Source organism: Hippopotamus amphibius, chromosome 5, assembly GCF_030028045.1.
Source record: "Hippopotamus amphibius kiboko isolate mHipAmp2 chromosome 5, mHipAmp2.hap2, whole genome shotgun sequence".
Classification (NCBI taxonomy): domain Eukaryota; kingdom Metazoa; phylum Chordata; class Mammalia; order Artiodactyla; family Hippopotamidae; genus Hippopotamus; species Hippopotamus amphibius.
The window spans coordinates 159,359,192-159,385,202 of NC_080190.1; the positions used below are offsets into that span (position 1 = coordinate 159,359,192).

The 26,011-nt window shown below is 48.2% G+C and overlaps 1 protein-coding gene across 13 annotated transcripts in view; it reads right to left on the reverse strand.

Annotated features, from left to right (window-relative positions):
- The window catches only part of MTSS1 (MTSS I-BAR domain containing 1), a 157,188-nt gene extending 136,221 nt beyond the window's left edge, over positions 1-20,967 (reverse strand). For 5 of the 13 annotated variants that reach the window (XM_057736160.1, XM_057736155.1, XM_057736154.1 and 2 more), the window contains exon 1: positions 20,298-20,967. In XM_057736160.1, coding sequence (XP_057592143.1) covers positions 20,298-20,346 — 49 coding nt within the window. In that variant the 5' untranslated portion in view covers positions 20,347-20,967. The remainder of the gene's footprint in view (positions 1-20,297) is intronic. The other 8 variants (XM_057736165.1, XM_057736156.1, XM_057736164.1 and 5 more) reach the window with 3 other exon arrangements.
- Positions 20,968-26,011: the final 5,044 nt, after the last annotated feature.

The window sequence follows — 26,011 nt, forward strand, 5'->3', positions numbered from 1 at the left end:
TCCAGAGCCCATGAGCCACAACTATTGAGCCCACGTGCCGCAACTACTAAAGCTCGCGTGCCTAGAACCCGTGCTCTGCAACAAGAGAAGCCGCCACAGTAAGGAGCCCACAAACCACAATGAGGAGTAGCCCCTGCTCACCGCAACTAGAGAAAGCCCGTGTGCAGCAATGAAGACCCAACGCAGCCAATAAATTAATTAATTTAAAAAAAAACCTGCAGGTGCAGTTCTGACGAGGGCAAACCAGAGTGGGGTCTGACATAACACATAAATTTATATTAAGATCAAGTAGCCAACCAACTAAGAGTCAATGCAAAACAAACCCAGAGAAGAGGAAACCATGGTTTGAGAAGCAGTGTTTGGCATCAAATCATTTAAACACACAACTAAGGCTAAACACCTCGGGGCTTACTGCTGCAGGATAGAACGTAAATGTTATGAACCTTGACAAGGTAAAAATAATGGATGACACCTCTTGATTTTGTCATTTAGGAGGGAGGGAGGGAGAAACTGTCATTAAGTTAATCATCTCATCTTTCACTACAGAAGCCCCATCAAAATGGTCCAAAACTGAAACTGAGCTAGAATACAATGATTTCACCTTCTTAATCATTTTAATAATCTTTTCTTCTTACTCTTAAGAGCACAGTTTCTCGGCCTTGCCACTACTGACATTTTGACCTAGATAATTCTTTCTTTCCTTCTTTCTTTCGCTGGGGCTGGAGCCAGGTGGGGATGGGGGGTGAGGGGGTCCTGTGCATTGCAGGGTGTTTAGCAGGATCCCTGACCTCTATTCACCAGATGTCAGTCACATTCACAGATGCCACTGGATGTGACAAAATGTCTCCAGACACCACCAGATGTCTCCTACAGGGCAAAATCACCCCTGGTTAAGAATCGCTGCTTTAGAGGAATGTCTGAGATACTAATTTCGCCTGTTGAAGAAACAGTTATCTGAAGTTCAGCCATTTCTTCAGTATTACTTCAGTGTCAATTCTTCTGTTAAATGAAAGTAAAATTAAATGTATTTTTATTTTGAAAATATCTTGTATAGAACATGTTATAAAAATGCCCATTTATACATTTCTCAAGCTATCAAGTCTGTCTGAAAATGTGCAGAGAGATCTGGAAAACTGTCTACCAAATATTAAAATGGAATATTTCTGGGAGCTAAGATTTGGACCAATGTGTTGTTTTCTTGTTTGTACTTTCCTTCACGGCCACAGTTTTTTTGGGGTTTTTTTTTTAAATAGGGGTCATGTATCATTTTTACAAAAACAAATGAAGTCATCCCATTAAAAAAAGTGAAGATCAAAGTAGCGTTTCTGGCAACACCACCACCGTGAATTTACAACCCACCCAAACCCTAAAGTCTGTTTCACACATGCTGCTAGATCACATCCATCAATTCTGCATTTATGCATTTGGGACCTGCGTGGCCCAACTGCAGGCTCTGGATTTACTCCTCCAAGTGGCACTGTGCTCCCATGGGACGCTGAGCTGCACCAGGCCAGGGATTCTGTCTAACCGACTCCTGGCAGAAGTCCTTTGGCAGCCACATCTGAGCTACTGACACCAACACCCATGCACAGGTCTTGTCATCATCTGCTAAATCACTTAGCCTCCATCCCATCTTTGTGCCCCAGGGGGTCTCGTCAACCCAAGAGCATAACTTTATTTAATCTGTGTTGAATGAAACTTTGTGAGGACCCAGGTTAACTTTCCAGGCCCATCAAGACATTGTGGGGAATCCCAAGTATAGCACCTAATATATTTAGCATTTTCTTATCAAGTCCAGGTATGAACATGCCTTCTACACCTACATCCAATTAATTAGAGGTAAGGGCCAAGATCAGAGTCCTCTGGCTAGTCACTAGAGATCTCTGTCCAGATGGACATCAGTTAAGCAGCCTTAAGAGTACAACTAACCAATTACAGCCTCATCTAGCCATCCCTTCTCTTTCTGATCCACAAGACAGTATGAGAAGCTTTATGAAAAGCCTGAGGATGTTCAGAGACACTGACCAACAACTTCTATCCAAAGGAACCATCATCTCGCATCTGCACATAGGACACAAGAGCTAGTCCTCCTCTCCCCAGCTCCAACCACTCCCATCCACGGGACCCCTGGAGAAGGTCACTGAGATGATCCACAATATTTAAGGAAAAGGTGAGGCACGTTCACTGAGAACATGCCAGAATGGCAAAAGGCCTGCACAGGGAGTCCCAAATCCTGAGTTCTAGCCACGGCCCTAGCAGTAAATTATGGGGGAGAAGTCACTTGTCCTCTCAGGCCAGTTTCCTATAATGATCAACAATAAAAACGCATAATTCCATCACAGTTATTGAATGCTGACATCACGGAATACTGAAAGAATGTAGTGAAGAAGGAAGAAGGAACAAAAAACTTGGGAGGCTCATCCCCTGGCTAGAAACCTAGCTTTCCCGTCTGCCATGTGACCTTGAGCAGGTCGTCCGATCTCTGCACGGGTAAGTCACAACTGCCCAGGGGTGGTGTGGGGAAGAAATGAGGTCAGGCATCCAAAGTGCTCAGAGCAGTGCCGGGCACTCCGTAAGTGTTCAATAGCCTTTGATAGGATTGATCCAAGCGTCTGCAAGCTCCCAGGAATCTCCTTCGGGATGCTGGGACAGATATTTAAAACTCTCAAGGTCACATGGTCCACCCAGGCTGGGATCCCTCATTCTTAGTCCTAAGTACAGCCCCGACTGTGCGTCCCACTATGAGTACACCATAATTAAAGCAGACACGGGGCGAGACAGCGGGACACACAGTATCAGTCAACATCACTGCCGTTCCCAAGTATGAGACATGGCGGGTAGGGTACTCAAACCCCAGATGAATGTGCCTGAAAACAACGGCTCACACCACTTTAAAAACTACTTTTCTGTCCCCACTTGGGGCCTCATTTCAGTCTTTACCAAATTAGCAACAAAAGGAGGGTCCCCTCTCCAGTTAGGGGGTAAGGCATCCAGCTCTCCGCCTACGAACACCCACTCAGCCAGAAGAAGACTGCCAATAGCAGCTCTCTCCTGGCTTAATGATATTTGACAGTCTCTCAAAGAGTGTCAGGCCCACCTGTGTTAGGCAATATATAATTTAATGGATTCTCAAAAAGAAAAAAAATGAACTTCTAAGAACAGAAGACAAAAACTTCCTTGCTGAGAAATTTTTTTAAGTGTGTAAAAGTTATTAAAATTTAAAGGCAACATGACATTGGGTTGTTCCAGATTTTTTTAAGTTTCTTTCAAGGAAAAAAAAACAAGTTTCTACCCACCTGGAAGTAGTTTTACTATATAAAAATTCAAAAGCTTGGAGGAAGTGAGGGAGGAGGGAGAAGGGACTTGTAGGAAGATGAAAAGGAAATTGAGAGAAAAAGCCCTGGATTGTTCTAGACGACAAGGCTGGCTAAAGGGGAGCAGGCTTAATTTCAAAAGAAATTTGCCAATCGAGACACTGTATGCGCTGAGAATCCTTTTAGAAAGCAAGTCCAACGTGGTCCTTAATTTTCTAATCTGCGCCGCCCACCAAGAGGTCGCAGAAAGCCTTCTCCTGAGGCTGTGTGTCTGGCGGGGCTCTATTCACATTTAAGGAACTCCCCCCAGGAATGCACCCCCGGAGCTACGAGAAATTCTCAACACAGACCCCACTGTGGAGTTCACCAGAGAACACAGAAAGGTTTCACAGCTTTCCAGACAGACCAAAGTCAAAGAAAATAAGACTCCCCCTACCCCCCTAAAATAGAAAAATAAGACTCCCACCAAGTGCCTGGGTTCTGCCAAGTCCAAAGTCATACGCAAAGGGAAACAAGACTCTCCTCCCTCTGAAACCCCTAGAATTTCTTTGGAGAGGGGAGCAGGGAGGTTTTGAAGCCCTGGCAGTTTGTTGAGAATAGAACTCGGATCACACTGGGTTCTGGGAGAAAGGAAGAGTCTCCTGTCACAGAAAGCTGGTGTGGAGGACTCTCTTCATCAAGCTGCTTGACGATCTCCACTTCCTCCAGGGAGAACGATGGGCCTTCGCTGAAGACAGGCTCTAATCCTCAGGCCACCAGGCAGGGCGCCAGCACACAGCTCCCCAATGGCTGTTCTCTTTTCTAACCTCCAGGGGGATTCAGCAATCTGGAAAACTCCTACTCAGCCATCACCACCCAGCTCAAATGTCACCTCTTGCAGAGCATCCTGGGACCCACCTGCTTGCCTCACACCATGCAGTTCGCCATCTCTGAGCCTGAGTATCCCCTGCTGAACTGTGGGGTAGAGGACAGAAAAATGGAGGGAAGAAGGAAACGCATTTCCAGTAAGAGAGGCAAAGACAGGGAAGCAGAAACAGCACAAGTGGGCTTCTCCAAGGGACACGGGAGTGGCGCATTAATGCCGGAAGAAGCGGGAGATGGAAGGATGGACAAGGGGACCATGGGCAGCTGTCCAGAGCAAGGTCCAGGGCTGAAGTGCAAACAGGGCCTTCATCCAGATGGCAAGTGACATAAATCTCAAACCAGCGCAGTGACAAGAGAACCTGGCTGCCGCATCACATACCTGACGGCAGCCTGGTCCCTTGGGGAGCGGGGAGGAGAATGAAGTCATTTTCTTACGTCTGAGGGTAAAGGCCCACCTGATCTCCATCAAGTCCCCAAGAGTTTGGTGGCCACCTAAGCAAATACACAAGTGGGCTGCCCTGCCTGCCCTCACAACTGAGCTCTGGGATTGCCGCGAGTCCCTGTCCCCTGCTCCGCTTTCCCCACAGCCAGACCGCCAAGCAGGCCACCTGCCTAACCCGAGTGCGGGGCTCAACCAGTGGTCATGCTGGCTTGAGGCTCCGTTTTGCTCCGTTTTTGTTTTGGATTAAACAGGGGCCTGGGACGGCATCCCACACACGGAGCAGAACAAACCGCGTGTAACTCATCGGCCCGGCTGGTTAACGGCGTCCCATAAATAATGCAGCAGCTGCCTCTCCCAGCCACGCCCACTGTGACAGTGGAACCTCAGGGGACAGCTGAGGGAATCAGACACCAGTGCTGCCACTTGGGGAACACAGAGGAGCCGGGAGCCCTGGCTGGAGAAGGGGCCATTTGAGGGAGCCGGAGACTGGAGGGGACTCTCACGAGGAGGTAGAATTTGGCTTAGCTGAGAATGAAATAGGGACCCGTGGGGACAGGGGACAGGGACTCGGGTTCCAGCTCAAAGGTTTCAGACAGAAGCTGGTTCACCAGTGGTTACGGCTGCTGAGAAGCGAAGTCTTGGGTATACAAAGCTGGACAGGACACCTCCCAACCCCTTCTTTTAGCCCTGACGAGCACCACTGCCACCGCCATCATCATTAAGCATCACCATGTTCTGAACAGTTGCGAGATGCCCAACACACAGATCAACATTTCTCCTATGTTAACTTACATATCCATTGCCCGGGGATCTTGCAAAAATGCAGGTTCTGATTCCCTTGGTCTGAGGCAGGGCCTGGATGCTGCATGTTTAATCTGAGTGACGCTGAGGCTGCGGGTCCACAGTCCACATTTAGAGGAGCACAGCTTGATACACACACTTACTACATGGTCACAAAAACCCGATGAGGCAGGTGCTGCTAATTATCTCACAGCTGAAGAAACCAAGGACCAGAAAGACTGCATCCTAGTGGTCCAGGCTGACACTTGATCCCACATCTGCCCGACTTTGTGGCCCAAGCACTGCCCTGATTCTGGGAAGTGCAAGCAGCAAGATGCACAGACCCAGCCTCCTGGCCCAGCCCCAGGGCTGCAAAAAGTCGCTCAGTAAGCAGGCTGGGTCCTGCTTTATATTAGGTTTGGTAGGAGCCCAGACAAAGTAGAGTGGAGAACAAGGGCTCCCCAAACACATAACCCCCAATTACAACCTCAAAGGCCCCAGACAAGCCGTAATGTTGACCTAGGAATGGTCAGGATTCTCAACCATGCGAAAAAGAAAACACGAAACACAAAACAAAGAAAAGCCCTCCGTGCAGAAAATGTCTGATAGAAACTACCGGAAATGTTCACAGTCACCACCACTGGCGTTGTGATTATGGATAATTCTGTCATGTCTTCAGGTTTCCTGTCGATACTGGAACTGATCCGCTTCTACCAGGAGTTCTGGAGCAACTCTACAGGCTGCTGCCACCACCCCTGTCACCAGGTCCCTCCCCAGGGCAAGTGGGAGGAGCGCCGTCCACAGTACCCCTCCCCTTCTTCTTCTAGGGACACTACTTGGTGAGCTCAGGCTTCAGGAAAATGAAAAGCAAAGCTTCAAGAGGAAGTTTCTGATGGAAGCAAGTGCACCTCTGGACTCCATGTTTCCTGAAGCACAAGGCAGGAATCTGCAGCTCCCAGAAGTGGGTGCCTGTCACAGCTTTGTCCCCAAAACCATCCTTCCTCACCCCATCCTGCAAGATGAAGGGCTCCCAAGATCCTCCCATGAAAGGCACTGTGTAAGCCCGTCCATCATAAGAACCATTCCTGGGCGTTTATTTTCTGATTGGGGCTCGCCTAATCCACTAATTACCCCTGTCCATCAAGTAGATGACAGCCTTGTGGATAATCAGTGGTTGCCTCCTTGAACACCCACTCTCACCCACCTACTCAAGCTCACCAGCACTAAAATATGCCTGTGAAAAGGACCTTACGGCTCTGTGCACACCTCGTGGGTGCTGCTACCTTCCACTAAACAGAAGTTGCCTTCCACTGAACTCCATGAGCCCCAAATCCCAGCCGGGCTGCTAGGAAGGACACCCGGGTGGGTACCACGAAAAAGGGCTGTGTTTGCTACTTCTATAGCCCTTGCCCTCTTTTAGTGTCTTTCCACTGAATGTCCTTTGCCTGGATAGAGGGCCCTGATGGACAGCCTAATGCAGTGTCTAAAAGGATCAGTGCGTCTAGTGGGGAGCATCAGGCTGCCCAGCTTCAGATCTCCCCACGGCGGACCTAAGTGACTCAGTCATCCGGTGCCGCTCTGTCTTCATCTGTAAATGATGCCCATGGTAATCCCCATCTCAAACGAGAGTAAGTGAAAGCATATGAGGGCACAGAAGAGTGACTAGCACTTAGAATCCCAGAAATGCCAGCGACTGCTATTGTAATGAATCAACGTACACGGCCAGCCATCCTGACTCAGTCATTTAGTGAGCACCTACTGTGCACAGGCACCCGGTGGGGCTTAAAAGAGGCCAAAGTGTTGAGGAATGCTGCTGTGTAAGCCACTGATCCCAAAGGCTTCGGAGGGTGCCACATGCCAGATATAAAGCACTAGAAGGTGAGGTTGGTGCACATTTCTGGAGGCAGGTGATGCCTCACCAAGGTCTTAAAGGACAAAGGGAATTTTCTGGGCCAAGAGGAAGGAAAGAAAGAAGGACAGGAGGAAGCATGTGCTGAAAAGGAAAGAGAATTAGCAAAGGATAGGAAGTATAGAAGATCATGCTACATTCAGACATGAGAGTCATTCTGTTCACCTGGAACACGTCCCAGGAAGGTGTGATTTGGGGGGTGAGGAGGGGGCGGGAAGAGCAGGGAGATCCTACCTACTCACTTCATGAGCTGCAGAGGAGGCTCTTGGTGGCTCAGGGTGACCCAAGAGCCACCCCCACTTCTACTTACTCACGGTATATTACCAGCATGACCTTCCAGAGACTCACCACCCTGGAATGTCTGCTAAACCTACAGAGGCCGAGTTCCACCCCAGATCTACATAATCAGAATCTCTGCGGGTGGGGCCCAGGGGTCTGCATTTAACACATTCCCCAAGGGACACTCATGCTTTACTCACTAAAGTCAGATACAGATTTGAGAATCATCACTCTAGATAAGATGCCACATCCCTCTGAGGCCTTGGATGCTGCGGCCTCAGCAATTTCTCAATCCTGATGTTCAGGCCTTGCTCCTTTAGAAGTAACCCCTGGTGATAATCACTTGCATATGGGAATGTGAACTGATACACATTTTCTGAAAGGCATTTGGCAATGGGTTTCAAAAGCCTTCAAAGTATGTACCTTTGACCCAGGATAAATCCTTCTGGGGATGTTGTATGTCCTAGAAATAACCAAGTTTCTTGTCAATTGCATTGTAATGATGTGTTTAACCATGTCATTTTCAGCCTTTTGTCATTGTCTTACTCTGGTGCTTTTACAAAATGAAGATCTTTAAGAAGATTCATAAAAAGGACTTTCTGACAAATATAAGTTCCTGATGACTTTAGATCACATTACCAAACTAGGTAAGAAATTACAAAACTAATGGGAAATCTGATGGCTTCATCCAGTTCAACAGGAATTACTTACTTGGAACTGAATAAACTGATAAATATAATTTTAAAAAAAACCCTTCTGGGAAACCCACCAGTATAAATCAGTGTGAAGCTACAAGGATATATTCATTACAGTGCTGTTTATAGTTAGTGCAAAATTGGACACAGCCTAATCACGAATCAATATGGAACAAGCTCCCACCTCATGGCCTTTGCACATGCTCTTCCCATGCCTGGAACATTCATTATTTCTCTGATATCCACATACTTCATAAGCTGATGCTCAAATATTCCCTTCTCTGTGAGGCCTACCCTAACCACCCTATTTAAAACCAGCCACAATGGGCCTGCTTTATTTTTCCCTATTGCACACACTCCTTCTAAAATACAACAAACTTGACTTATTCAGTTTGTCCCAGACCCCCACGCCCTCTCCACTAGAATGTAAGTTCCAAGAGGGCAGAGATCTGTGTCCATTTTATTTACTGGTGTATCCCCAGCACTTAACACAGAACCTAGTACATAGCAGGTCCTCAAATATGTGTCGACTAAATGAATTACCTACAAACCAACAAAACAATGGACCACCCCACAGCCATTAAAACTGACCTGGCTTCTAATTACACGCACAGAAAGCGTAAGTGAAAAGCTAAGTGGAAAAAGAAATTTTTGGTAGGGCACAGGCCACAAGAGCCTTCGTCTAAAATGTGTGTTCATAACCCACTTTGTAATCAAGTGGTTATGGGTGACTTTTATTTTTTACTTACCTGAGGTTTTTCTTCCATTAACTTTCTATTACTTGCATAATCTCGGAGAAGAAATCCCTCATGAAATGCTCTCAAAACATTTGCTAATGCTTTATGCTAAATGTAGGAGAAAGCTTCCTCCTTGGTAATTTAATTAGGGTGTCCCTAATTAAGGCCAGCACAACATCAAAGAGGCCGGGTTCCAGGGGACCCTTGCTCCAGGTCTACTCCTGGTTGCAAGACAACCCTCCCCCCACCCCCACCCCCGCCCACTGCTAGCAGCAGCTCAGAGCCTCCCAGTGCCCGGATGCCAAGGGCCTGGCCATCAGCTAGCTACTCCTGGCCCTGCTCCCCGCTACTTGCTTCCTATTGGGGTGCTTCATCCAATTATCCAGGCCCCAGATCACATCCTGCTGGAGAGCTGGCTTTGAAGGTTCAGTAAACAATCACTTCAAAACAAAGAGGGACCATTAAACCAAACTCAAAGACTTCCTTAATGGCCTCTTGCTCAGCTGCCGGAGCTGCCAGACGGGCTGGAGCAAGCCGGGCCTCAGAAGTGACATTGAAGTCTCCCTGGGAACTAATCTCCAAGCCTTTCCAGCCTCCTACCGTACACAGCCCCCTTTCCTATTGTGCAATTATGTGGGCTTGCAGAGCTGTTACTGGGGTGACCCTGACGGAGGGGGTTTCTCCAGCAAAACAAACATGTGTCATGTGGTTGCCACCTCGGACAACCATGTCAGACCCTGGCGAACCACACCCCGCCTTCTCCCCACATACTTCCCTCTGCTGCTGAGTCAGCGGCCCCAGGGTGGGTCCACCACCCAACAATTTCATGTCATTGGCTGGTCCAATTCCTCTTGAAATAAAGGGAGGCCCCGTGAGCCTCTTGAAGAAGCTCAGAGGACAGCCTAGATTTTTATTGCATTATCTGGTTCATCCTGAGTCCTGAAGCTATAGGTAGAACAATTATCAAATCAATTGACAACATACGCCCACTACAGAATCTGAAAAGGAAATCCTAAAATGCTGTGTTCATAACTGAGAGACAGCTCAGTACTGGGGATTAAGGGCACAGACTCTGGAGCCAGACTGCCTGGGCTCAAGTCCCAGCTGTACCTCTTCTTAGTTGTATGATGGGGGCAAACGGTTTAACCACTCTGTATCCCAGTTTCCCCATCTGTAAAATGGGAATTATAGCAGTAACTCCCTCACTGATAGATACACTAGTAACTACCTCACTGGGTTATTGGGAGGATTAAGAGTCTGTAAAGCAGCAGAATAGTGCCTGGTTAAATAAGTAACATAAAACCCAGTTCTCAGCTTAGGGGTCACCTGTACCAAAAGCCTCCCCCTGATTCTGTCCTCCTACTTCAAATGAGAATCAGAGGCCTTCCTCAGAGGCCCCTCAAAATCTCGTGCTGACATCTACCATGATGTGGATCACACTGATTTCTAGTTACTTGTCTGTTCCTCCTCTAGACTAAACAATTTCCCGGCAAGGTCACAGGTGTATCTACCCCCAGCAGTGCCTGGCACAGAGCAGGCACGTCACTGTATTTGCTGATTTGTTGAATACATGTACTGTGTTCTCTCAAATTATTTACATGCTGAAAGTTGAAAAGCATTTCACTCTTGTCTCTATTGCATTATCAAAGCGAAGATACAGGTTTCTTGTATTTTCTGAAACATCTGAGTGCCGCTGTCAGCAGGGTACTCTGCTGTAAATTATCAGGGTGGCTCAGATAGATACGCAAGGGCATTTTATTTAGCATTCATTTTGCGCTAAGCCCTTTACATATACTTTCTCTTTTAATCCTCCACAACTTTAATAGGAGAATATTATGCCACCCATTTTACAGGTAAGAAAATCAAGGCTCAAGGAACAAGAGTAACTTACCCAGAGTAAGAGAGCTAGGAAGTGGCAGAGTCAGGCTTCAAAGCCCAAGGGCAGGGGCTTCCCTGGTGGCACAGTGGTTAAGAATCTGCCTGCCAATGCCAGGGACACGGGTTTGATCCCTGGTCTGGAAGATCCCACATGCTCTGGAGCCTGAGAGCTACAACTATTGAGCCCATGTGCCACAACTACTGAAGCCCACGCATGTAGAGCCTGTGCTCCACAAGAGAAGCCACCACAATGAGAAGCCCGCACACTGCAACAAAGACCCAACACAGCCAATAAATAAATAAATTAATTAAAAGAAATTAAAAAGCCCCAAGGCAACCACTTAAGGTAGAATGTAATAAGTACTAGGTAGAATCAACACGAATGGGGAAAAATGCCCAAGGGCATCTGAGCTGGTGGACAGAGGAGGGTCCAAAAATGAGGGAACTTTCTGGTGAGGCCTTGAAGGATGAGAAAGATTTCAGTAATGAAAAAAAAACGGCAGAGAAGGTCCTCCAAGTGGGACAAACAGCAAGAATGAGGAGCACAGGATGTGTTCAAAGAAGCCTGGGAATCCAGGTTGGGGGACACTGGGAGCAGAGCAGGCCACTCTGCTGGGCCAATCACGGGTGGCCCCAAAGGCCTGGCCAAGACAGATGGCCCATGTTCAGCAAGTAGGCAGGTAGGAAGAACCCAAATATGGCCAAGTCTTGGGAAGGGACAAAAGCCAGTACGAAGCTGCTGCTGAAAGACAGACTAGAGGCAAATGAGGCATTTCTCCTGGTAAACACTCCAGTGAAAGAAGGGGCAATTCAAACAAGGTAGACAGAGACAGACGGCCCTTACGAAACAACTCAGTCTCCCCTTACACTGGTGTAAACATCTCTAAAAGGCTTTTTAATCAAAAATTAAAGGCCCTGAGGACCTCAGCCAGGTACCCAGCCCTTCCCTGCCTTTATATACAGACAGAGGGTTTGCAAACAGAGAAATGCCAATAGGCCCTGCTGAGCCAGATGAGGTTATAATGAACTTAGGAGTGACTTACTTAGCAAGAAAAAAGAAAAAAACAAAAACAAAAAACTCAACTTCTCCATTTCCTGCAACTTCACTGCTCTAAATACAGCTCAGTAAAGGGTGGGGTCGTGTTTGCCCTAAGAAGTGGTGGAGATAATTACCGATTTCAAAACTTCAGAATACTTCATTCCCACATCTGCAAGACAGAAGAAAAACAGCAGCTAACATCTCAGTGCTGTCTGCCAGGCCCTGTGTGGAAGCCCTTTCCGAGTACGATCTCATTTCAGAATGCCCCCAACAACTCTACAAGATGGGTACTTCATGAGACCCATTTTACAGAAGTGGAAAATGAGGCTCAGAGAGAGGAAGAGATTTGCCCACAGGATTTAAAACCAGATCTCTCTGACTCCAAGCTCAGCAGCAGCTCCAGAATTTCTACAGGAGGGGTTTAGGGGCAATGATGTGGCCAGAAGGAAGTAGAAGGTGGGCAGGAAGCTGTGTCACACTGTTATTACTTAGATAGTATGTTACAGATCTGCACTGTCCAGTATCGTAGCCACTAGCCACATATGACTGTTTAAACTTACACAAATTACAAGTTAAATAAAATTTAAAAATCAGTTCCTCGGTTGCACTAGCCACACTTCAAGTGTTCAAAAGTCACATGTGGCCAGTGGCTAATGTATCTGACAATTTCCATGACTGTAGAAAATGATATTGGACAGGACTATCACAGATCAACTAAACACAGCCAAGGATTCTAAAGATGCTTTTTCTGTTATTATTTTTCAATTTCTTCACTTTAACACTGTTTCACTATAAATTTATTTTTATATTTACTAATTGTAGTAAATACATATAAAATTTACCATCTTGAAGCCCAGCAGCATTCATATTCTCATTGCTGTGTGATCATTTAAAGATGCTTTTACTCAGACTTAGGCAAGGTTGAGAAAACACGTTGAGGGTGCTCAAACTGCGTATAGCTGGGGGTGCTTTTAAAAACCCTAATGCCCAGGATGTACCCCACAAGCACTGAATCCGACCCACTGGGGAACAGAGTCTTACGGCTCCCAGGAAATCCAATGTACTCACCCCTGTAACCACACCCATTCTACCAAAAGGGGCACACCTGCCCAGAACTGCCTCTTCCTCCTCCGGCCAGACCCACTCCTCCGGCCCCCTGCAAACACCATCTGTGGGAGGTGGCAGAGAAGGAAGGCCCAGGCAAAACCTGCCATCCACCAAACCTGCCATCCACCTCCAGGACTTGGGAGGTGTCTGGTCTGACCAAGCTAATACTTTCACTGCTGTCCAAATTCTTCAAGGGAAAGAAAGCAAGTAAAAAGACACACAGCTCAAAAGGCATTCCGCTGATTTTTTTTTTCCACCTACTTGAACTAGACAGGAAAAGAAAAACCACTTAGAAACTATGACCAAGGTCACATATGCCAAAAAATCAGCAGAGAAAGGAGGTTTTTTGGCGATTCCATCAACTTCCCCAAACACAGTCTTGCAATGGTTCGACCAACTCAACCCAACCGGAGGGTGACCGGGAAATAATTAAATACAGAAAGCCCTTTTACAAGAGAGTTCCAGGGCTGAACACAAAATGAGTTCAAGGCAAGCAGTTCTCTTTGAGGAGTCACTGAACTTCGGATGAACTTAATGTATATAATGAGGGGGACGGATGGGCACAGTCACCCAATCCCAATGGGCTCCCCAGACATATAAAAGCGGCCCTCTGGCCAGTCACGGAGAAGACTGCAGGTGCTTTGTAAGGGGACAAGGACAGAAGCCAATGATGGAGGTGACTTTCCCCTCTGTGCACCCAGGGGAAGGAGAGGAGAGGGGAAAGACAGGTTGTCTGTCAGAGAAGATTGGTAAGTGGGAGAAGGAAGGAAGCCACAATATGTCGATACATCACAAACCATTTCCACAAAAGTGACAGCCAGATGGGAGCTGCCCACCGGCATCTGGAGTCCTCCCAGCATTTCAGCTCAGGCTCACACCTCCAGGCTAGCTCTGGGCTGCAGGCACAGAGATGTGACCTTGATTTCTTCCTTGGGCCTCCTGCAGGACTCAGACAAGTGAAATGCTGTCTTCTAGAAATAAAGTCACAGCCCCCTCTCCAGATTAGGCATGCCCTAAAGAGCTCCAGCTTAAGGGTCAAACAGACCAAGGTCTGAATGGCAGCCCACCTCACCAGAGCATTAAACAAATTACCGACTCTCTCCAAGCCCCAGCTTTCTCATCTGTAACGTGCGGATGATGTGAGGATGACAGGAAATCCTGGCACATAGTAGATTCTCACCAAGAATCTACATGCACTACACGCAATGTATTCACTACATGCAACGATTACAGAGCACCTACCACGTACCAGGTGGCACCCCAGAGCATCTTAAATTGGGAAGCAGCAGACAACGACCCGGCCCCATGCCAAGGTCCTCCCCGGACTAAGAGGTGGGAAACACTGATAACGGGTGGGCTGCTCTGAAATCTATGCCAGGTGGGTTCTGGCTTTGCTTTTGGGAGGCTGTATGTGCCGGTGCGTGAGCACACATGCATGCATGACACACATTCAGATGAAACCTGCTGCAGTCTCCAGCTCATTCAAAAAGAACCTTGGCAGTCAGCTATCAATACAATGGGCTTCCTCAATACTCATCCAATTAATTTATTCCATTTGTCTCTCAGTTTGCTACTTATTAAGGCCATACAAGCAGCGCCATCTACAAATCTGAGTTAAACTGCTTCAGGCATCATTCAGTTCCCTTTCAGGAATCCCAAATGTGTCCTGTCTGCTGTCCCAGGTAGCTGAATCTGTCCTTTGGCTTCTGTTTGGTTTGGGGAGAGGTATTTCTTTGTTTTTGCAAAGGTGTGGGTTTTAGAGGAAAGTGTCCTGAAGGCAGTTCCGAGAAGTAATGACCAACTCAAAATGATCTCATTTTTCCATACCCGATCTGAACATCTAAATGGTCTCATTACAGAAGGAATCTGGCCAGCTCTCTCCCATCCCTGGGAAGATGGAAAAAGCCTAGATGAAATTACAGATAAAGCGACTAATGGATCAATAATTTCAACCTTTTCACCCTCCAAGTGTTTTAACAACCTCAAGTGAGCTGGCCAAATTGACATTGTTTTAGCTTTTTCCTTTTCCCTTCCCCAAAAGGTAAAAGAGTTTAAAGGCCAAGAGGTCAGCAGCAGAGTATGCGTGGGACATACTTGTACTAAAAAATTGTTCACTGTTTTTCTGAAGTTCAAATTTAACTGGGAATCCTGTATCTTTCCTTGCTGAAATCAAGCTCAGTGCTTGCAACCCCACCGATGCTCTATCAATACGGTAGGATTATGAGCACACGCTACGCTCACTGAGAACCGATAGCCGAACCAGGCAAAATTCAAACTCAGCCTATCTTCCGTGCAAACTAAGACTAGGAACGACCTCTCTCCATTTGGGGCATTACCAGCTAGAGTCTCAGAACATAAAGGTTCACAGCATAACACAAGTTCTAAACAGTTTGGTTGAATATGACATATAAGGGATTTCCCCCACAGACACACTCAAGCCAAGACCAAAATCTGACAAGATCTGCGCGTAAAAATCCCCCAAGGATTGATCTACAGAGAATAGGCCCTAAATCTCTGAACAGGCACCATTCCGGGCCGTTCCCTGCTGCTGGTTTTATGACATCTTCACTTCTTCTTCTCCCACAGGCCTAAACTGAGGAAGCTGTAAAAGCCTGGACAAACACAGCCATTTGCTAAGAGAAAAGCCAACACCCAGCCCATCTGTACTTTACAAGGGCTTTGCATGTTACCGTTTACAGAGCAGTGGGCCTCCCTCAGAGCACCTGGCCACTGGTGGAGGCCTTGGCTGGGTTTTTAGTATCTTCCTAGAAAAAACACTTTAAAAAAAATTTTCTTTTGGCCACGCCCCAGGGCAGGTAGGATCTTAGTTCCCCAACCAAGGATCGAACCCGTGCCCCTGCATTGGAAGTGTGGATTCTTAACCACTGGATCACCAGGGTAGTTCCAAACACTTTTTTTTTTTTTTGTAAAGTCAAAAGGAAAACCTGCAGGGGGTGACCAATGCCCTTCCCCAGGCTAGACTACCAGCCCGTCCTTTGTGGCCGCCATATTGAACTGGACAAGCAGCTCTCCAAGGGCAGCCCTTGTGGATCTTCGGCCCCTCGTGGCCCAGCGAAAGGCTTTCCACACAGCCGGCCCTCGATAAACAATGAGGAAGCAAACCTCTTGTCCGACGGGAACCCCAAAGCCAAAGCAAAACAGCAGAGGTGAAAAAACCCTGAAATCACTATCCAGCGCCGGAGACACTGCCCACATTCTTGATCTCGAGATAAGTAAGGGAAGCCATCATGGCGCCTCTTCAGACCACAAAAGATGTCCATGGAATTCAAGAAGTCCCTTTAGCGGGTCTAATTTTAGGTGGAACTTAAGAGAGAGGGTCCTGGTGGCCAACAGAGGTGGGGGGCAGTGGAGGAAAACTGAACAAGGCCCCTATTCTGCTCGGCACAGGTGCTGGTAACAGGACACCCCTGCCTAAAATGAGATGTGGTGGGGGGGGGGGGATTCGAGGTGTGCTTGGGTATTTTTTTCACCCCCAGTTACATTATATAACCCCGAACACACTCTGCAACCTAGTACAAAGTTCTCCCTGCATCAGGCCCAATGCAGCACCTGACATGCTGATTCTTGAGCAACAAGGCTGAGGAAAATATTTGATTTTAGCATCCAACTTTTTTTGTTTTTTTAAAACTAAGTTAGTTATTAAAAGACAGACAAGACATCGACAGGGTAAGCTGCCCTCAAGTCTGGCCAGGGTCTGTTGGTCTTAAAAACTCTCCAAACATCACAGAACTCTACATGCTGGTTCAATTACTTAACTACAAAAATTTAAATTTTTTTTTACCTTTAAATTTTATTTAAAGTAAAATATAAATAGCAAATCGGCATGTTGCACACCTGACGCTAACGTTATATGTCACTTATAGCTCAATTTCTTAAAAAAAAAAAAGTAATGGCACAAATCTGCTGTTTCAAGCATATGCCCATCTTTCCTGGGACTTTGAGAGAAATTCCAAAAAGATTCTAGGATCTCCTTAATGCAGTCAACAGTGTTTAAACATCAGAAGTCAGTCATCTGGCCTTCCACAGTCACTTCCAAGCTACTCTTCCCCTAGAAAAACCTGTGATGGGCCTTGCCTCCAGCCACACGAGTCTCCAGTCACCCCTTCCCTTTGGGACCAGCTCGCTCCAGACGACTTGATTTATGTGGATGGCGGAAAGGCAGCCAGTAAGCGATTTTGCACACCACCATTCATTAGTGACCACCACAGTACGGTGTAAGAAAGGGAAAAAATACAAGGTTTCCTCTCATCAAGGAATCAATAAGTTATTTAACAGCTGCTGCAGGATCCCAATGGAAGAAAAGTGAGGGTTTCTTCACTGCACCCATGCCCCTGCAAAGGATAAAACACACACCCTGACAGCCCAGGACTTAGCCAGATGAAGGATTGTTAGAAGAAAGCAGAAAGAATTCTCTCCAGCTTTTGCATGTCTTGAGGCTCTTCGGTTTGGGAAGATGGATGGTGCTAGGCCTTGAAATTATTCCATTTTTTGTTGTTTTTCTTTTTTTTCTTTTTCCTCCAAAGAGGAAACTGACTCCCTTCCTGTGCTGCTGTACATTTTGGAGAATCAAATGCTACTAAAAAAAAATTTTCCTTATCCTTTCCTCACCCCACTCCAACATCACTTCTGAGAAAATAACCTAAAAATGCTCTCAAGATGGCATTCCAAATGGGTTTCCAACATTTACGTGTGTCCTTCATAGCAAACAGAAAGGGGACCAAAGGCATCATAAACCTATCGTGGCAGTTCAAGGAAGAGAAAAGGAGGATAAGCAGGTCCTTAGAAAGACAGCCCATTTCAGATATTAAAAAGTGACGTTTATTGCTGGCAACTCCATGCATAAGCATACTATACACGGCTTATTCTATAGGCCCAAATTTTAAAATTCCCTTTTAAAATGTCACTGCCACATAATCCATGAAGAAGTCTTTTTAAAAGAAAACTCCATGAAAACACTCAGCAACTGTGTTAGGCATAAGCAATCTTGGAAATTAGACACCACCCCTCTTTTTTCCTTATCTCTCTACTCCCCAAAAGTCTGAAATGCTGCAGACCCCAAGGCATGTTTTCATCCTCCACTCTACTTCGCGTTTAAAATCTATGACTGCCAAAACGAAATAAACCTTTAAAATAAATGCCTTCCCAACAGGATGTTGAACAAACCCGACTCAATTCAAAGGGAAAGAACTCAGGAACCACAAACCATAGATTCAGCACTAAAAGGGCATTAAATACGTCTTTATTTTTAACTGGAATCTCTTGGAGGGAGAAGCACACCACCTTAGCACCCACAAATCCGCCCCCACCCCCACCCACACCCAGCCAGAAAGTGCTGCAGGGCAGCCCTGGGATGGGCAGGTGAAAAGCATTAGGGCCTACCCCGAAGTCGGTTACTTTCTGAAGGGCTTTGGGTTCAAACCCATAAATTGGAAGAATTGAGCCTGGATTCTGGATTAAGGAACAAAGAGGGAGAAAAAACTCCAGATGTGAACACTCTGGGACTGCAGTGGGGTTAGGTCACTGGGTCCTTGTTATTACAGAGGGACTGGAAACATCCATCTCTCCTCCAGAAAACACAAGCAGCTCTCCCAACCCATCTCAAATTCTTCCCCTGGTGATCAGAATACACGTGTGCCTCAAACCAAATCTTGTTTGATTATAAGGCCCGTAGAATTTCAGTTAACAAGAAATACCCCAGAGTCTACAGAGGGAACACCAAGCTTTGTCTCAAATGAGCACTTCAATTATTCAACGTGGATTGGGAGCAAAGGAATGAAAGGGCTGTCTTTGAACGGGGAATAATCCACCTAATTCCAAGGGGCTGGATTAGAGGCACTGCTGGGCCAGCAGGGTCCCGCTGAAGACAAGGCTACACGAATGTCAATTTCTGACAAAAGGCACAGGCTCTGGAGAAGGATTTCAAAACGGACAAGACCAGGACGGAGGCACCTTGGAAAAGTTCACCCTGGGTGAGGGGCAGTTGGTTCTAAGAGGGGGAAAACAGGCCATGACAGCTGAGCGTTCCTTCCCAAAGTCCATCTCCGAGGCCGAACCCTCTCCAAACCTTACACTTCAACAGACAAAAGCTCCTCCAGGCACCCAGGCAGCGGCTGAAGAGGGGCTGTCCACACCCACTCGCTGCACAGCTTTCCAAAGCTGCCCACTCGTTTTGGAAGCCGAGCTTTTAATTAAACACCACCTCCCCGGATCTGTTGAGGCAAACTGGGGCTGGGCTAGAGCCAAAGAGAAGCTCCCTAAATACACATGAAAAAAAAAAAATCCCCCCACCGCCCCCAATTCCCACCTCCAGCCAGCTCGCGCGCCTGGTTATATTTCCTTTGGATTAGTAACACAGGGCCCTGGTCTCTCTCTATGCACAGAAAATCCACATCCAAGGATCAGGTTATCCCCAGTCCCACCCTACGCAGGAAAAAGCCAGGGTGTTGTTCCCCGCCCCCGTCACACACACACGCACACACACACACACTTCACAATCACACACACACACACACTTCACAGTCCTTCCAAGAGAAAACCTGGAGTCTGTGTGTGTTGGGTGGGTGGGGGATACAGTTCTTTAAGGTGCCCCAGTGCCTTTAGGCTGGGAGCCTCAGCCAGGAAAAGTGGGGTCCCCGCAAGAATGCTCTGGGAACTTCTGCTCCGCGCCCCGGGGGAGGGCCGAGGGGAGGCACGCACACCCTGACCAGCTGTGCAAGAGCCTAATTAATACCTAATTTGCTCAGATCACCCCCAGGTGGACCTGAAAGCCAACGAGGGAGAGGGAGGTCTCTCTCCCAGTCTCTCGGGCCGGGGGGCTCCTTCCCACGGCTGGGCAGAACCCCCACCCTCTCCCCACTAACGCGCCAGGCGCCCCCACCCCATGGCCCAGGGAATCAGGTGTTAGCCCAGGCATCCAGCCTCCGCGGGTCTCAGACCCTCCAACCGGCGACAGACAATGGAAAACTTGGAGCCGGGGCCCTGGGCCCCCAGGGAAATGAAATGGTGCCGTCCCCTGGGACAATGAGCGGGGAGAGGGCAAGGGGGCATCAGATACCCCCAGAGAAGCCAGCCGCCCGATGACCCAGCAGAGCCCAGAGCGGCGCCCCGGGTGAGCAGGTGACACCCGGGCCGGAGTGCTCCCGCAGGTGGCCGGAGGCCACGGCGCAGGCGAAACCCCGCGGCCAGGTCAGTGCGCGGCGGCCGCCGCCGCAGCCGCGCCCCCGGCGTCCTACCTTCATGTCGCTGATGATGGTCTGGAAGAGGCCTCCGAGCGCGCTGCATTCCTTCTCTATCACAGCCTCCATTTTCCCGGCGCCGGCGGGGACAGGACACACACACGGGGCCGCCTGGGCTGTGCGCGGGGCCGGGGATCGCGCACCCCGGGAGGAAATTCGCCCTCGGAGCGACCCGCCTCCGACTCGCAGCCTCTTCTGCAAAGAGGACGAAATGCCCGAGGATCGACTGTTCTCTGCCCAAAACAATAACAATAATTTTAAAAGCCAAGCCGCTCTGTAGGGCGCCTACACGCAGCGCTCAGCTCCTGGCCTTAAAAATGCCCGGAGAAGGCTGACAATCAGGCCACCACTGGTGCCCACGACAGAAGCGGCAAAGCCCATCCTGAAGCAGAGAAAACCGCCCGCGGGCCCGGGGCCAGCGCCATTTAAAAACGCAAGATTTTCTAATTTAATAAATGGTTTGGAAATTAAACAAACAAAAAAATCGCCCAGCAGCAGAGCCGGTCAGCTCGCGGAGCCTGGATCTGCCGCTCGCAGCCGCGGCCGCCGCCTCCTTTTCAGTCCCGCGCGCCCGGCGCCGGCGCTCGCTCCAGCTCGGCTCCCGGGGACGCTCGCGGGGGCGCACGCGCGCTCGCGGCCGTGCGTGCGCCGCGGAGGCGCGGGTAGGGCGCGCGCGCCGGGGGCCGGGCGGCCGCCGCTCGCGGGCGGGGCTGCAGGCGCGTGCCCGGGAGGCGCGCGGGGCGCCGGCCGCGGAGAGGAGCCGGCGGGCGGGAGCGCGGGCGGGAGCGCGGGCGGGGCGGGCACGCGGGCGGGGCGGGGCGGGGAGGACCCGACCCCGCGGGAGCCTCCGCCGCTGAGCGCCACCCCCTCGCCCGGCCGCGGGTCGCGGAGCCGAGAGGGCGTGTCCGCACGCGGCTGGGCCAGCGCCCTCCCCGCAATGGCTGCGAGCGCGCGGCACGCAGGGTGCAGCCGCCGACCCCGGGGCTTTGCACGGTGGCACGCTCAGCGCAGTACCTCGCAACCAGGGAGCGCTCGGGAGGGCGGGAAAACTGCCGCCGCTGCTCTCGCTGCCGCCGCTACTGCAGGCTTCTGCGAAGAGGCCCGTTCTCTGATACCAGGACTGCAGCGCCAAGTCACGATTGCGAACAGCCAGATATGTAATTAAGGAGAGTTCGGGGGCGTATCCTGCAGCGGGATGCCGAGTTCAGTAAAGTTGCAGGATGCTAGGAAAGTGGATTGCTGTTGCCATTGCAAAATAAATGGCATTAGAGCTTCTGTGTACTGTTCATCAGTTTATGGAGATTGCTGACTGCCCGGGTCTTGGATGGTTGTTTTTCAGGCTCGCTCAGGGCTTCGGGTGGTGGTGTCACTGCAGAGAGCCCTGTTGGGAGGTTTAACCTGAAAATAGCACAGCTGGGCTGAGGTTGGTTTGGGGAGCTGATGGTTTCTTTTCCCAGCTCCACCGCGTAACTGCACAGCCGAATCTCTCATTTATATCAACATCAAATAGGCAAAAGAGGAGGGCGATGAGCAGCTTTTTAAAGACCTTAAATCAAATGAGCAGCTTTTTAAAGACCTTAAATCAAATGAGCAGCTTTTTAAAGACCTTAAAACATAAGCCCCCAACTCTGGGCTGTCCCCGTGACCCTTGAGCTGACCGTTTGAAGCCCAAAGCAGGACAAAAGGAAAATAGGTGGGTGGCGGTAATAAAAGAAACCGTGTGCAAAATACTGTATAGACTTGTATCAGATTCAGTAATAGGAAAAGGTCTGGCTTTGAAAACTGCATGAACCAAAGAGATGCATGGAACTGAATATCACAGCTGTGGAAGATAATTTTCCCCTGGGCCATTCCGCCCCACTCAACCACAACCTCCTTCTCCATCCCTCTTCTCCAAATCGTAAGGAGTGTTACTTCTGGAATTAACTGTTCTCTTGGGCAACCTTGCTGGATCCTGTCCCCAAGGTCATTTGGATGCATAAGTCTCATCTTCACCTTGCCAGTAACAGTGTTTGACACATAGTTTGCTCTTAATCATTATCATTATTATGATTTTAATACTCGGTATTATAGTGATCAGAATCACTGCTTGTAGAGCCAGATGGCCTGGGTTCAAACTCGGGTTTAAAACCCTCCAATGGTGAGCCTTAGTTTCTTCATCTGTAAGTGGGGATAAAGATAGCACGTACCTCACAGGGCTGTTCTGAGTTTTACCTGCACTAATATATGTAAAGCACTATAGTAAATAAGTACTCAATAAATATCAACAGAAGTAGATTCATTGCAGCACTATTAGCAATAGCCAAGACGTGGGAACAACCTAAATGTCCATGGCAGATGAATGGATAAAGAAAATGTGGTCTATACGTGCAATGAGATATCTGCCTTAGAAAAGAAGGAAATCCTGCAGTATGGGACAACATGGATGAAACCTGACGACATTCTGCTAAGTGAAATGAGCCAGTCACAGGACAAATACTGCACGATTCCACTTATATGAAGTATTTAAAATAGTCTAGCTCATAGAATCATAGAGAGTAGAATGGCAGTTGCCAAAAGCTGGGGGTGGGGGGTTAGGGAAATGGGGAGTTTCTCATCAATGGTCAGGAAATCTCAATTACACAAGAGGAACAAGTTCTAGAGATCTGCTGTACAACACTGTGCTTGTAATTAAAAACACCATATTGTACGTCTGTCAAGAGGGTAGATCAAATGTTGCATCCTTACCACAATGAAATAAAATTTTAAAAGGAAGTAGGGACCAGGTCAAGGTTCATCCTAGCCCTGGTCCCAGAGTGCATGTCGCAAGCCTATAATGTTGGTGTGCAGTCCCACTGACATTGCTGAGGGCCTACTATATATAGTCTAGGTGTTTTACCTGTATTATAGCTAATCCTCACCACACCCTGGAGAAGGAGGCTGTCATCCTAGCCTTCATTTTACTGTTGGAAAGTGTCAGGCGGAACTCCAACTCTGGTTTTCTGACTCCCATGCCTGAGGTGTCCCTTCTACCCAGTCTCCAGCCCTCCTGGGATAGGGGCCCCATGCCTTAGCCCAAGGACACTGTGTCCTGCTTTCCTGCCAAATGCCTGCGTTTAGATGCCCCAAACCCCCAACCTTAGCAATGTTTGCCAAAGCTCACCTCTCTTACCTCTTTATTCTTTGGCTTTACACTGGCCTCAGGCCTGAGAGGCAGGCCCTTCTCTTTCGTAAGTGAAGCATCCAAAACCACCTTGAGAGGGAGCCTGGGAGTGTTCCACGAGACAGGAAAGGCCTAGAGGTAGGATGACACTTGGCGTTTTTAATAAGGTGAGTCTGGTGAATACAGGGATTTTGAGCAGAAAAATGGGTCCGATTTACACCCCCTACATTACATTCTTTCCCCATGTTTGAGCATCCCTCTAATTTTTACCTCCCTTTGAAACACCCAGCACTCACTGTGCAGACATCAAGATTCGATTAACATGCAATTCTTCCCAGGAGTATTTGCTTTGTTTTTTAATAGCTCTTAGGAGGAGGAACCCAAAGTAATGAATCTCTACTAGAGGAATTTCAACTCCCATAATCTTGGGAAGGAGAGCCTGGGAGGCAATGAAGCCTTCCGGAAGCAGCTCCCGTCACCCTCCTTGTGGACAGTGGCTCAGGATGCCCTCCACCATTTCCTAGCTCTGTGACCTTGAGGAGGCTATTTGATCTTGAGCCAGCATCTTGGGGATTCCTAGGCCATGGGCTGTTCCTGGGAGTGAAATGAACATCAAATGCCTATCAGGTAGTAATGCTACACACCTGAGTTCCCTTCCCTCCCAGAAGTGATTCTCAGTCCTGGCTGCAGGAGGGCCCTGCCTGGTTCTCAAGCTTGGCAATTGACATGTCCTGGGGGAATTTTCAAACACCCATGCCTGGGCTCCACTCCCACGGAGCCTGATTTAATTGGTCTGTGGCCTGGGCCTCCAGGCTTTTTAAAGCCTCCCAGATGAGTCTAATGGGCAGCAAACGTAAGCACCCTGATCTAAGGAAATTGAGAAGATACCCATGCCCAGGTCCTACCCCTAAATAATTAAAGTAAGATCTCTGGGGACTGGGATCCAGAATTTTTTAAATGTATCTTCCTATAAGGATATATGGGTGTGTGTGTGTGTATTTTGTCACTATTTGCTTACAAATGGGATCACATCACATATACGTTTCTGGATCTTGTTATTAACACTTTCGTTAACACCTCTTGCTATCAACTATTCCTGTAGAAATCCCTCCAGGTCACCTAATATTGTCCTACTACATTCTTTATTTACTCTTTTTTTTTATTTTGATGAAATTTCAAATGTACAGAAACACTACAAGAACAGTGCAGAGCTTTCCCATTACTCTTCATTAGAGTTCCCAACTGGTAACCCATCATGGTATTTGCTCCATGCCTGGGTAGCACTTAAAGGCTTCTCAGCTGATTCTAATGTGTGGCCAGGTTGCTGCATGAGGCCCCCAGGTTGCTGTGAGACTTCAGGCAATGTTTGTGAAACCCCTGACCCTCATGAGGGATCTTTGCATTAGAAGCAGCTGTGCAATATGTTTGAGCAGGTAGACTCAGAGTCAGGCTGCCTGGGTTTGAATTCTGACTCATCCTCCTCCCTGCTTTCTGTGCCTCAGTTTCTTTATCTGTAAAATAGATCATGGAAATACAAGCACTTAAAGCTGTGTGAGGCCTGAATGGGATTATACGTAGTCTAGTACTTGGCACATAGTAAGTACTCAATAAACGTTAGGTATTAATATGTGTTAATCATTACCATGGCTCATCTATGAAATAAAATTGTTTAAGCTCACTCTCATGACCTATAAGCAGAATTCTTTATGAGCCTAGAGCCACTAAATCCCTTTAAAAATTGGGGAGTTGTCAATATATCAAAAAATGTCTCAAATTTAGAAACAGAGCCCCTTTTGAAAATGAAACTAGCAAGAATCAAAAAATAATACATGTGGCAATGACTCACCTTGAGATGTTTGGGGTGTGTTTGTGGATGGTGGCCTGGGAGACGCCCAAGTATAACCTCAGTGTGCAGAATGTGTCATAGGGGCAGGAAACGAATGAAAGAAGGTATCACCTCATGAACTGATTGGGTGCCAGGCCAACGTAATGCTGGAACAGCGGGGTCACAAGCTTGTGCCCATGGGGGTCAGGCAGTGTATCTGTGTGAAGCAGGCCAGGTGTACGTTCACAGGGGGCAGAGAGACTGCTGAGATCGGAAGAGCAAGCTCTCCCTCCATGGGCCAGCTGCTCCCCAGTCCAAGGCCGAGTGGAAATGTGGGCCCTTAACTGCCACATGTTCCAATCCTTCCAGAGGGGCTGAAACCTTATATCGTGATGTGAAGTTTCCCCAGATGAAAATATTTTAAAATGTCCCCATTTTTATAAACTCCTCTAGAGACCAGTTTGCAGCTTCTGATCGTGGGGATTAAGTATTCGGTTTGGTTCACAGGGAAGATATGAAAAAGGGAAAGAAGGGGTAAGCATTTGTGTTTCTCTGGGGCTATGCAAGCAAGGGAGACCCTACCTGATGGTTCCAGGTACCAGGAGAGTACAGCTGGGGTAGGGGTAGTTCACTGAGTTCCTGTTTTGTTTTGTTTTGTTTTGTTTTGTTTTTTTGGCCACACACCAGTCAGGATCCTAGTTCCCTGACCAGGGATCGAACTTGTGCCCCCTGCAGTGGACGCAG